The sequence below is a fragment of the Lathyrus oleraceus genome, chromosome 3 (assembly GCF_024323335.1).
Source record: "Lathyrus oleraceus cultivar Zhongwan6 chromosome 3, CAAS_Psat_ZW6_1.0, whole genome shotgun sequence".
NCBI lineage: Eukaryota > Viridiplantae > Streptophyta > Magnoliopsida > Fabales > Fabaceae > Lathyrus > Lathyrus oleraceus.
Genome location: NC_066581.1, coordinates 17,719,961 through 17,733,720, shown reverse-complemented (window position 1 = coordinate 17,733,720; position 13,760 = coordinate 17,719,961). Strand labels below are relative to the sequence as shown.

General features: G+C 30.0%; 1 protein-coding gene across 1 annotated transcript; it reads right to left on the bottom strand.

Annotated features, from left to right (window-relative positions):
- Positions 1 to 8,983: 8,983 nt before the first annotated feature.
- On the bottom strand, positions 8,984 to 11,437 carry LOC127129429 (putative F-box/LRR-repeat protein At3g44810). Its single transcript, XM_051058614.1, has 3 exons — positions 10,520 to 11,437; positions 10,275 to 10,436; positions 8,984 to 9,298 (listed from the first exon to the last, which is right to left on the bottom strand). Exons 1-3 carry the CDS (start codon positions 11,435 to 11,437, stop codon positions 8,984 to 8,986), a joined length of 1,395 nt encoding a protein of 464 aa, XP_050914571.1.
- Between the last annotated feature and the right edge of the window lie 2,323 nt (positions 11,438 to 13,760).

Genomic DNA, 13,760 nt, shown 5'->3' with positions numbered 1-13,760 from the left:
TTTAAGAATTATGATCGGATGATTAAGATTCATGTTGGACTTACTTTATATATATATATATATATATATATATATATATATATATATATATATATATATATATATATATATATATATATATATATATATATATATATATATATATGGTAAAACCTTTAATGTAGTCACAAAATACATATGGTAATTGGTAAAACATGTTCTTGTATTAGGAGAAAAGATGGAGGCAACAATTGAAATCCTTCTCCTTGTTAGCATATTTGAGCTTGGGAAGTGAGTTATGTGAGTAACAATTGGGCCATATGCATATGCATGTTCAAGATTTGGTTTATCGTTTGAGTCCTTATGTTAGTCCATAATCCCCTAAGCATGAGACATGTGTCATACCCGAAAATTTGCCCTCCCCTTTTCACGTTCTTCTGACTTTTAGCCTTGGGTTCATCTGCATATTCATAATCATTTAGGTCATTCTTTTACACTGGCATCCTCAAATACATATCATTGATTCAAAATTTCTTGTTATTTATGGCAAACATTGAAGTGTGACAAATGACTTAGGGTATTTATGACACATTACTTATAAATCAAGCTTATGATATCTTGGTGCTACACTTGATTTAAGGATGATCATTTATCTTGGGCCTAAGGCTTTTAAGTCTTAATCCTGGTCTATAAATTTTGGTTATATTGATTACATCATGGTTAGTTGATTTGGAAAGCATGCTTCAAGTTTGACTTTTATCAAATTAAAATCATTCATTCATTTTGGGAGATGAAATATACATTTCATCAGTCCCCTAAACCCAATGATTTTACTTAACAAAGTCAAATCAACCTTGACCAAGGCCCAACAACAATAGTCAAACTCAACAAGTCAATAAAAATAGCTCAACACAATTTATTTGCAATTAAACAATTAAAAATCAATTAAAAATGCATTAAATTAAATTATGGTTGGTCAAAATCCTAAAACCTCATCAAAACACAAAATAAATGGCCATGAGATTTATCATAGGTCAAAAAAGGTCAAAGGATCTTAGAGAAAAAATTTCAATATTTTTGGAAACTTAAAAGCATTTTTAAACAATTAAAAATATGCATAAAAACAATTAAATCATGAAAAATATTAATATTGATCCAAAAAATAATTTTAATTCAGAAAATGAAAGAGAAAAATATTTGAGAATTTTTGGTGAAAGTCCCATATTTTTTGGATCAATATTAAAATTAATATGAATTAATAAAAATAAGTCAATTAAAATGAAAATCAGAAAATGCAAAAAAAACGTGGACCACTTGATGTCCCTCATTAATTGAGGTGGCAAATCAAGTGGATTAGAGCACGCATTCCATGATGTTCCCTAGTCAATGTTCCACACACGTGGTAATCAATTTGGATGCTCAAGATTAAAAAAAATATATAAGGATCCTGTGGTCTGGAGACACGCCAACGCATCGCCGGAGCCAGAGCTCTGGTCTTCTTCTCCGGTGGACCTCACCGGACTGGTCCACCCTCAACCATCACCAAAATGAAAAAGGAGGTCATGAATTTAAAGTAAAAATGCTCAAGAGCTCGAATCTGTCCTCAGTTTCACCTAACTCCAAGTATATTGAAAGATACAGGGAGTTGAATTTTGAGGATCATGATCTGAGTTATTTCGATTTAACCTCCAAGCAACTCAATCTTGTTGCCTACATTGGTAGGACTTCATAAAACCAAAAATCAACAAGAATTATGGAGAATTGAGTGAGAATCGAAGAGATGAAAAATTCAGAAATTCACCTTCACTGCAGGTTCAGATGGACACGATCTTGCTCTTAATTGTGTTTGGCCTTGCTCTGGATGCTTGATGGAGTGGAAATGGATCAAGAAAGAAGCAGGACTCCTGGAGATTTGAATCTCAAAACAGTGGAGATTCAAACTCGATTTTCAATGAAAATCCTTAAGGTTATCCTTTGAATGTGAGGGTTTAGGATTAGATATTCAAAGCTGGCGCGCAAGGGTCTTCAAGTATGAGGGAAAGGGCTTCTATTTATAGGCCAAGGCAATGATATTTGCACACTTCTCTTCAAAGTTCGAAAATAGTAAAATGCCTTTGCATGGATGCATGGGCGTGTGATAGGCCCATGTAATGATGCATTCAGGTCCAAAATCATGTGCAAGCAATGCTGAAGTCATGTTAACAAGCCATGCATTAGTGTGTGCAAAATGGAAGTTCAAATATGCCAAATGGTCATCCAACTTCAAGTCATGCGCAATTCACTCCCAAATGAGACTTTTTGGACTTTTTGGAAAGTTTAGATCAAGAGGAATAACTTTAATGTTGAACACTTTTTCATTTGAAGCTTGGATCATGATGAATTTTGAGGTAGAAGTTTGGAAAATCAAACATATCAAAAACATTTCTAAGTACTAAGCCATATATTCACTTCTTCCAACTTGAGTAACTTTTTCTATGGACTTCAAATGAGAAAAGTTCCTTCATCAAAGTTGTAGCTCTCTCAAAGTCCTTAATATTGGTCATAAATTTGATCTTATTTGGATTTAGAATGAAGTAGTTATGTATTTTAGAAGTTGAGGAAAATCACTTTTGTTCAATGGTATTGGCCCAAAATAACCTATAATGTCTCCTTATATCATATGCATTTAAAAGTTGTTTTTCCTCTTCCTCCAAACATAAAAGTTGAAGTAGAAATCTTGAATTTGATTGTGAAAATTGAATAGCTTTCATATCATAAAAATTGAGCAAGTTATGGTCTTGGGAAGTTGACCTCCAAATTAGGGTTTAGACAAAATGACCTATAATCTTTCACCATAAAAAAGGACTTTTCAAGCAAAACTAGCTCTAGACCTCAATGTGAAAGTTGTTTGGAATGTCATTTAGAGTAAATTGACTCTTGGAATCATTTTCATATGATAAAAATTGTAGGAGATAGGGTCTAGGGAACCCCAGTTTTGATCAATTGAATTCCTCTGGTCAAGCACCATGAACCAACTTGCTAGCCTGACATTCTCTTGACTTTTGGGACTCATGGAGGATCATATATGCATAAGATGGTGAAATGTTAAGTATCCTTTGAAATATTTGATCAATTGGTGAAGAAGCTTCTTGAAGAAGTCACATAAGATACCCAAATGAATTAGGGTTTCCAAGGCAAACCAACTCCAAACTCTTGATGATTTCTTGATCAAAATATCATGTGAAGATCATGGGGATTCATATATGATACTTAGATCCATAGTAAACCAAATCTTGATCGAGCTTCTTACAATGAGGGTCTTAAACCCTAGATGTGAGCTTGATATATCATAAATGAGCATGTGCAATACCTACAAAAGAGTTAAACTATACAATGACATATTTTTGGTAATTGGGTTAGTAAATGATAAAAAAACAAAGTATGATACAATCACACGGTGCTTGGTGATCTCTCCCAATGCAAACCAAATGAATGAGGGGTAAGGAGGATGCCAAGGTGTGATCCCAATGCCAATGCATATGATGAGAATATCATGAGGGATCTTAGGGTCAAAATTGGGGTCTTATAGTAGTCACAATGGACACTTAAGATTAAAACATTGGAATTAGATCAGATGGACTGAGATTCGCCAACGCACCATTGGAGCCCTAACTCCGGTGATCTTTTCCGGTGATCACCATCGGTCTGGTTCAAGCTCAACTTCATGAAAAATGGAAAATGAATATACTAATTTGAAGAAAGTGAATACAAGAAATCTGACCTCAATTTCTTCCAATTCCAAGTATATTAAAAGATACATGGATTTGAAATTTGAGGTTCATGATCTGAGTTGCTTCAATTTGACCTCAAAGCAACTTAATCTTGTTGCCTACATTGGTAGGACTTCAGCAAACCAAACGTCACAAAGAATGGTGAAGAATTAAGAGAGAATCGAAGAGATGAAGTTTCTGAAATTTCACCTTAGAGTTGCTTCAAATTCACTTGATCTTGATCTGGATTTGCTTGATTCCTCTTCCTCTTGCTTGCAGTGATTAATTGAGATGAAAAGGGAAATGAATTCTTAGAGTTTGAATTTCAAAACAGAAGGTGAAATTCAAACTCGATTTCAATTGAAATCTTCAAGAATTCTATGGAATGAAGGGTTTGGATTCTTCTGGAAAAGCTTGGGCAATGTGTTGATGAAGTTCTGAGCTCATTGGACTTGTATTTATAGCCAATTCATATGCTTTCCACACACTTCCTTTTGAAATCCAAAAATAGCAACTTTGCATCATGAGCTTGCATGGGCGTGTACATGTCCCAAAGAATCATTAGAAAAGGTCCAAAATCATGCACAAGTCAAACTGAAAGCAATGCATTAAGCCATGCAATGTTGAAATGAATTTGTCATGAGAATCTTCCAAATGGTACCATGCATTACACCCATGTGTAAGTCCTTCAATATTAATTCAAATGAGATGATTTTGGACTTTTTGGAAAGATGAGATCAAGGGGAACAACTTTTATGTTGAATATTTTTCCATTTGAAGCTTGGATCATGATGAATTTTGAGGTGGAAGTTTGGAAAATCAAACATAAATGAAAATTTTCTAAGTACCAAGTCAAATGTTCACTTCTTCCACCTTGGATAACTTTTGCTATGGACTCCAAATGGAAAAAGTTCCTTCATAGAAGTTGTAGCTATTTCAAAGCTATTCAATTTAGTCACAAATTTTACCTCATTTAAATTTGGCATGAAGGAGTTATGCATTTTAGAAGTTGAGGAAAATCACTTGTTCAATGGTAATGGCCCAAAATGACCTATAATGTTTCCTCTTGGCACATGCTTTTGAAAGTTGAATTTGAACTTACTAAAAACATAAAAGTTGAAGTATAGATCTTTAGTTTAATCATGGAATTTTAATAGATTTCATCTCATAAAAAATGAGCAAGTTATGGTCTTGGAAAGTTGACCTCCTAACTAGGGTTCAGAAAAAATGACCTATAATCTTTCATCATAAAAAATGACTTTACAAGAAAAACTAGATCTAGACTTCAAAACGAAAGTTGTTTGTAATGTCATTTGAGTAACGTTTCTCTTTGAATAATTCTAATATGACAAAAATTGTAGGAGATAGGGTCTAGGGAACCCCGGTTTTGACTAGTTGACTTCCTCTGGTCAACCACCATGAACCAGCTTGCTAGTTTGACATTTTATTGACTTTTGGGAATCATGGAGGATCATATATGTGTTAGATGATGTAATATGAATTATCCCTTGAGATATTTGATCAAATATTGAAGAAACTTGTTGAAGAAGTCACACAAGATACCCAGATGAATTAAGGTTTCCAAGGCAAACAAACTTCAAACTCTTGATGATTTCTTGATCAAAATGATATGTGAAAACCATGGGGATCCATATATGATGTATAAATCCAATTTGAACCATATATTGATTAGTCTCCTTGCATTGAGGGTCTTAAACCCTAGATATGAGCTTGGTGAGGCATTAGTGAGCACACACACTACCTACAAAAGTAACAAACTACACATTGATATATTTTTGGTATTTTGGTTAGTAAATAATGAAAAACAAAGTATGATACAATCAAATGTGCTTGGTGATCTCTCCTAATGCAAACCCAATGAATGAGGGGTGGGGAGGATGCCAAGGTGTGATCCCAAAGCCAATGCACATGATGAGATATCATGAGGGATCTTAGGGTCAAAATTGGGATCTTACATAATACATTAGAAGAAGAAAATATATTTGCAACCGAATTCATCAATATGGTATCACAATTGGTAATAGTCGCTTTAGGCATCTCACCTTCATCCTTCAACAGTGTCCGACACACCTATAAGGCCCAAGTGAAGTTGTCCTCTTTTTCACACTCAAGAAATAAAAACCCGGTAGAATATGTCTTCTCAGTCGAGGTAACACCAACCATCTCCAATAATGAAAGTCTATACTTGTTGGTCTTGTAGGTTGAATCAAGTATGAACGCCGTAGGAAACATGTTGAACAAATTTATAGAATCAAGATGAGTCCAAAATATATCTCTAATAGTAACTTCATCCTCGTACGTCCGATACCTAGACACATAACTGTTATCATCCAACAATTTCAAGAGTTGTTGCATCTCATTTTTATCCCCCATAAGTGCCTTGTTAGTTTGGTACTGAATATTGTACACTTGCTTGATATTTGATATATTTTCGAGTCATTTATGTTTCAATGTTGCAAGTATATTTTTTGGTTGAACCAGATTCAAGGTCATGTTAGCAACACATTCCTTCTCTTCCGGCATGAGCAGACACACACTAGGATGAGCGACTAATTTTTCATACAAATCATGGTTTTGCAAACCACATATCACATTAAATATCTAGTTTTTGTTTGCCAAAATGTAACCACGTACCTTGAACGAACACTCACATATTCTAGAACCAATGTCGTCTCTTTTAAAATTTCGGAGAGGAGTTCTATATTTCTCGTTTCTTTCGCATGTCATTATCATAAATGCGCATCTTATATTCGAACTATTATCAGACCTTCCGATAACCACACCAAATCCAAGTTTATAGGCCTCCATACGAATCCATTGAAGCATTTGATCAAAAGATTCAAACTCTTGCTTATTTAAATTGGTTGCCAACATCTACCGTCTTCATGACAACACCTTGGACATCCAGAGAAACAACTTGTTTTGGAAAAACATCGAGGTGCACCATATGAATGAAAATAATTACAACATAACAACATATAAGTGTTACTGTTGAAGACAAAATTGGAAATCAAACACACACAACTTCCGAAGATGCATCTTCAGACAAGTTCATACATGTTCCAGAGATGCATTTCCGGACACAACGCTCTTTTTTTCCATAAAAAACATGATTAATGTGAGCAATGCAAAAGGAAATGAAGGATCTTGACCTAAAATTCTATCTTCTTTTGCTCCCTATGATGTGATGAACCAAAAGAATGGAGATTTGGAGTGAAAAAATGGATTGCGAATAAAAGGTTTTTTGGTGAAGAGTTTGTTTGAAAACCAACTATCGCAACAATGGATGTATGATCATGCAATTGCTTCTTTTATCAGATATTTTCAAAGATGCATCTCCGGAAATATCTAACATGTAAAAGTGATCGAAAATATCAAATTCCCACCCATACTTCGGAAGATGAATCTCCGAAATTTTTAATGAACAAATAAATAAATAATATATTTCTTAAAATGTTCCTAAAATACATCTCCAAAATAATAATAATCCAATTTATAGGATGCCTCTCAGAATGACATTCGTTGAATATAAACAAAGGATATTTTTGAAAATTCGTGTAATGCAGTAAAAGCATGTAAACATATAGATAGCGTTAAGAAATGTTTAAAAAAAATTGATCAATGAATGTTGTGGCAACTAAGAGGCTCGTCGGTGTTAGTAATCTAGAGGTAGGAATTCCTAAAGCATGAAATCCTTTAAAAGTTAGGATCTCATACATTAGCTGTAGCATGGAGGGAGAAGCATTCCTACCGGTATATTAACCTAAAAATGTTGCTAGAAATCTTAATTTCCGTGCCTTGTATTTTTAAGAATTATTTTTGTCAACATGACGTAATGAAATCTCAATTCAATACACCTCATTAAATTTTTTGGGCATAAACTTTTACTTCTTTTTATGCAAAGAAAGATATAAAAACTCTTTAAATTTTTGAATTTTCATACATCCTTGTTCTCTTTTCACTTCGACAAAGTTTTTTATTTTATTTTAATAAAACAATATATATAAAAAAATGATAAAAAAAAGAAATAAACTAACCCTAACAATTACGAAAATTTAAAGAAAAGTAAATCTAACTTATTCTTTAAAAATCTTTCTAATATATATATATATATATATATATATATATATATATATATATATATATATATATATATATATATATATATATATATATATATATATATATATATATATATATATATATGAGATGATTAAATTAAAAAAGTTAGGAGGGTCTAAGCAATAATTTTAATACCGAGTTTTCAAAAAACCAACTTAAGATTGGAGCAAATTTTAAATGTTGATTTTGATCCAAAGCTTAGACCAACCCCTAAACGAGATAATTAACCGACAAAATAATATTATTACACATGAAGTTTCACTAATGCTTTTTATTTTCTACTATAATGAAATAATTAACATTACACTAATTGATAGTAAAAAAGAACAACAATACACCAAATACATTGGAATATAGTTTACTTAAATTATTATATTATTTTATTAAAATAATTTAGTTATGATCTAATTTTAATGTTTACAAATTATATTATTAATAAATTTAATTTGTATATACCGACAATATACAACTTTTTGACATATCCATCCAATCAAATCACTCAATAATGTTATATTAATTCTCAAAAGTATGTCTTTATAAATATCTATTTGACATGATACTTACTATTGTTCAATGAAGGTGTAAACATATTTTCAAAAGTCGGTACATATAAATTATTCTCTTACGTAATTCAATTGTTTAATTCAAACACTTTAAAAATATCTCTCTCTCTCTTCATAATAGTTTAATAAAGTTTTGCATAATTCTAAAAACTCAATAGCATTAGCATGCCAACTCAGTGTATTTGCAATATTATAAGATTAGACTAATGAAAAATATTAATTGTTAAGAAGTGTGGTTAAGCCTAACTCAACTCTATAAAATCGATTTAAATCGGTTGGTAGAGTGAGGACTGCCTCCACTTATAAACACATGTTCATGTCATATATTGTCCGATGTATGACTCTTAACATACCCCCTCACGTCCAGGACTGGACATCTGGAGCGTGAAAATAAATGATGGGTGACCCGATAATAAAAATCATAGTAGGTGGTCAACCGGATCTTAAACGAGACTCTGATAGCACGACAATGTTATAAGATTAGACTAATGAAAAATGTTAATAGAATTCTATAAACTTGTACTAAAAAACACAAGAAATTATGCAAAGTTATACGAGCACAATTTTTTCTCTTCCCACAACATTTTCTCCTTGAAGTTTTTCACTAATCCTTTGACGTGCACTTTGAAAGGACACAGTGTCAGAAACCCAATCCAATGTGCCATGTTCTTTCCAGCCGGGATTCAAAACCATTTGCTCAAGCTTTGGAACATATTTTAGAATATTTATAATAAATTCAATTTCGAACCAATTGCCAACACACCCTCCTAATTCAATAACTTTAACCTTGTCGTGAGAAAATGCTTCAATATCTTCAATATCTCTAATATCTTTTTGATTTTTAAGAAACTTTGGATTTGTAAGCTGACAAAATTATAAACAAAACAATTAAAAATAGGCAAACAAGTATATATATATATATATATATATATATATATATATATATATATATATATATATATATATATATATATATATATATGAGTTTTTATCTAAATTAATAAAAAAAATTAGTATAATTATAACTTAAAATACTTCAAAGGAATAACTGCAATTGCATAGGAGTACATGGATTGGGTCAACCCATAAAATCTGGTTAGACCCATTAAAAAAAATCCAAAAAAATGGATTGGGTCGGGTAATTGGGTGGATATGAGTTTAAAAAATAAAAAACCCATTAAAAACATCGGGTTTCGGGTAAAACCGGACCCAAACTCAAAAAACTCATTGACCCACTATTAAAAAATTTATTATTACAATTTTAATGATTTTGATTAATATTATCTTAGTTATTGACTTTAACTAATTTTGAATATTTCACTTTTTAATAAATTTTATCCTAATACAATTTTATGTCACACAACTTTACTTTGTTGTTAGTATTTTATAATAATTTTATTAATTGATGATATCATTTATTATTTTATGATTCTAAAAGATAGTAAAAATAGGTTATCTAATTTTTTTTAAGAAAATATAAATGTTGAGTATTTTTTATGAAAAAAATATGATAATTCATTATTTTATAATTTAATATTAATAAAAAGAAAAATTATTTGATCAAACCCAACCCAAACCGGCCATCGTACACCCCTTCCCTTGCATATAGTAATCAAGTCAAAAGTTAAATATGAATAGATAATGGATGGAAGGCTAAGTGCAATAAGCTCAAAAAGATGATTCGGAATATAATAATATTTAAATGTTAGTTTTATTCGCAAGAAATTATAGATAAAAAAAATGTAAATTTAGTTATAAAGTGATGGATATAAATCTGAATTATAATCTTACAAAATAATAAATAAAAATCAAATGATGTGTATTAACTATATTCACTTACCATGATTGAAAGTCTATGTAAAAGTGGAGAAACTTGAAGGATGTTTAAAATCCACAAAAGACTATAATCGGCTTCCTTAGAGATGTTCCCATCCCATAAAAGGCTTAAGTTGAATTGTTTAAGATATTTGAATGATTGGGTTATTTTTAGAGAAGTTATGACCTGAACAAAAACATGTAAGATTCAAAATATAACTCTAATTAAAAACAAAAACAAAAACATTCTTAGAATACTTTAAAACTAACCGTGGAAGACATATCTATACTCATAATTTCAAGTTGAGGAAATTTTGAGAAAGCAAATATGTCAAGATCATCTTCGTATGAAATGGTGAAGTCAATGCATTTCATCGCAGGGGTATTAATGCTCATGGTATTCAAGCCATATCCATCATACTCCAATGAAGTTAGTTTAACGCAATCCACTAGAGTCAATTCTACTTCCACCATTCTTCTATTGTGAGGGTATATAATCTTGAGATTTATTAAGGATGAACTTATTATCATCGGCATTGATGCTTCAAACTGACATGCATCTAACTGAAGCTCTTCAAGAAGTCGACAATTGGATAACAAACTTTCTAACAAGATTTCATCCACTTTTACGTCGCTGAGTGAAAGAAATCTTAAATTTTTTAACGGACTAAAGTCATAGTTAGTGGGATGGAAAATAAGACAACGTTGAAGACACAAATGCTTCAGAGTTAAAGTATTGATCTCCAAAAGTAAGTCTAAGGAAAATTTATAACAGTTACGTAGATGACTATATCCATATAACACTCCTCCAAAGAGTAGATCGATTCTTTCTGCTCCCCTTTCAATAGCAAAACGTATCCATCTATCAATAATGGTGCTTTGGTCACCATTCAAACAAAATTTTACCAAAAACGAATCGATCACTCTGCCTGAAAAGCTCTTAACAAATTGATCCACACGTTTTGCAAATTCATCTCTTTCATTATCCAAATTCACAAGTCTTTCTATGATTGAACTATCCGAGTCTCCAAACACATTCAGAGTATCAAAGTGGAGATTTCTTCTCAGAGCCCAAACTTCACCCCACCTTTTAGATAATATACTAATTTTCAACAAATCTTTCATGGTTATCATTGTTAGGATATAAGATATGACACAATCGGGCAATTTACTAATATAATCACTCATATTACCACGAGTGTTCGAAAACTTCACAATTCACCTAAAATATAGAGATACCAAAACAATTATGTTATTTACAATTATATGGAAAACATAATATAATATGAATAGTAAAAAAATTCAAGTATAAGAAAAACATACTTGGATTGGGATGAGACGTGCTCCTATTAATATTATATACAATCAATTAATAATTATCATATTCAATTTAGGAGATTTTTTAGTAAATTAAGTTGAGGAAAAATCGGTTCACCAAAACTGAATCCGTGGATATCTCCGATAAATTCTTCAAACCTTAGAAATCTCAAAAATAAATTCGGAATATACAATTTTTTTTTTTTGAATAAGTCAAACAAATGTAATTCTCAAAACAAGATTAAGTTAATTGAATGAAATCATTCAATCTATATTTATATAATAAATATTTAAAAATCATTTTATGGAATCAAATTACTGATGAAATTCCCAACTTTTTTTTGTCATCTTCTTCTTTTAATCCAAAATTTTATTAATTTTTTATTTTATAATTGTTTTTAATAATTAATTATTAACAAATGTTTTAAATAACATTTTTTCCTTTTTTGATATAAACTTGGATTGGGATGAGACGTGTTCCTATTAATATTATATACAATCAATTAATAATTATCATATTCAATTTAGGAGATTTTTTAGTAAATTAAGTTGAGGAAAAATTGATTTTCCTATTAATATTATATACAATCAATTAATAATTATCATATTCAATTTAGGAGATTTTTTAGTAAATTAAGTTGAGGAAAAATCGGTTCACCAAAACTGAACCCGTGGATATCACCGATTAAATTCTTCAAACCTTAGAAATCTCAAAATTAAATCCGGAATATACAATTTTTTTTGAATAAGTCAAACAAATGTAATTCTCAAAACAAGATTAAGTTATTTGAATGAAATCATTCAATCTATATTTATATAATAAATATTTAAAAATCATTTTATGGAACCAAATTACTGATGAAATTCCCAACTTTTTTTTTGTCATCTTCTTCTTTTAATCCAAAATTTTATTAATTTTTTATTTTATAATGGGTTTTAATAATTGATTATTAATAAATGTTTTAAATAACATTTTTTTCTTTTTTGATATATTTTAAGAAACGTATCTATGAATTAAAAAATATATCTACATTACCTTTTAAACAATAATCAAATTGAATATTATCAATTCAAAATTAGAAATCCACCAAAAAATAGTGTATTATATGCTAGTAAATCATATTAACTCCTAAAAATATTAGTTTGTTATCAAATAAAAGTAAAGCAACCAAAAATATACCAATGGTTTCTTTCTTTTAAAAAAAATAACCAACCAAAATAAAAATTTACAATCACATTAAGTCAATGATTTAAAAATTAGTCTGGAGATTGAATGGATAAATCATTTAGGTTAAGGTTCAATTCAATCGGTTAAATCATCGGTTAAACCATTCATTAAATAAACTAATAATATAAAATTAAATTTCATAAATATATCACATACAATCATGTGCTCATAACTTAATAAAATCGATTATAATTATTTGATTCGAACGATTTTTAACAATTCAATCTATTTTTTTTATTTTACTCCGCTTTTTATCCTTTAACAATTTTAAAAGGTCAGTCGAACTGAATTCAGTTCCGATTCTCAATCCAATGGATTGAGCTTGCCACTCTGATGAACTTTTAAAATATTGTATTACATCATTTTACTTAATAACTCGGTCACATCTATTTATCACATATAAAACTCTAACCATATCAAATTTCGCAATAATAATGAGTGCTATAATAATGATAAATTATTATGGAAAATTAAATCAATCATAAAAAACTAATTATTAATACAAAATTTCTTATTAGAAAATATATGTAAAAGAAATAGTATAGATACGTAAAATTTTAAAAGATAAAGAAATGAAATAATGAATTGAAAATGAGAATATAATTAGTTAATGAGGATATCGTGTGCATAAGCAACTACGTGGGATTATGAGTGCAAATAGTCATATTCAAAATGGGGTGTGATGTTTATTTTCACTCCCAATTCATCCTACCTATTTGGCTATTTAAAATTACTAGATTTCCCTTCTATTTATTAAGTTTTTTTTATATTAAACGTTGCTATTTCATTTAAGTATTGATTTTTGATAAAAAAAAATTCATCGTTTATTGTGGCAGAGAAACCCGTCCGAAATATTCAATAATCATCCTCGACTGTTAAATTTGGTTATAACATTCTCTACATATCTTGAAGAAAATAGTTAACTAACTAATTATTTGTTGAAAAAAAAACCCTAACTAACTAGCT

Bases quoted from the DNA above. Each gene is read 5' to 3' on its own strand.
- LOC127129429 (XM_051058614.1), bottom strand. From the start codon at position 11,437: ATGAGTGATTATATTAGTAAATTGCCCGATTGTGTCATATCTTATATC. The intron at 10,437-10,519 runs GTTAGTTTTAAA...GTTTTTGTTCAG, and splicing joins GTATAGATATGTCTTCCACG to GTCATAACTTCTCTAAAAAT. The intron at 9,299-10,274 runs GTAAGTGAATAT...TAATTTTGTCAG, and splicing joins TACATAGACTTTCAATCATG to CTTACAAATCCAAAGTTTCT.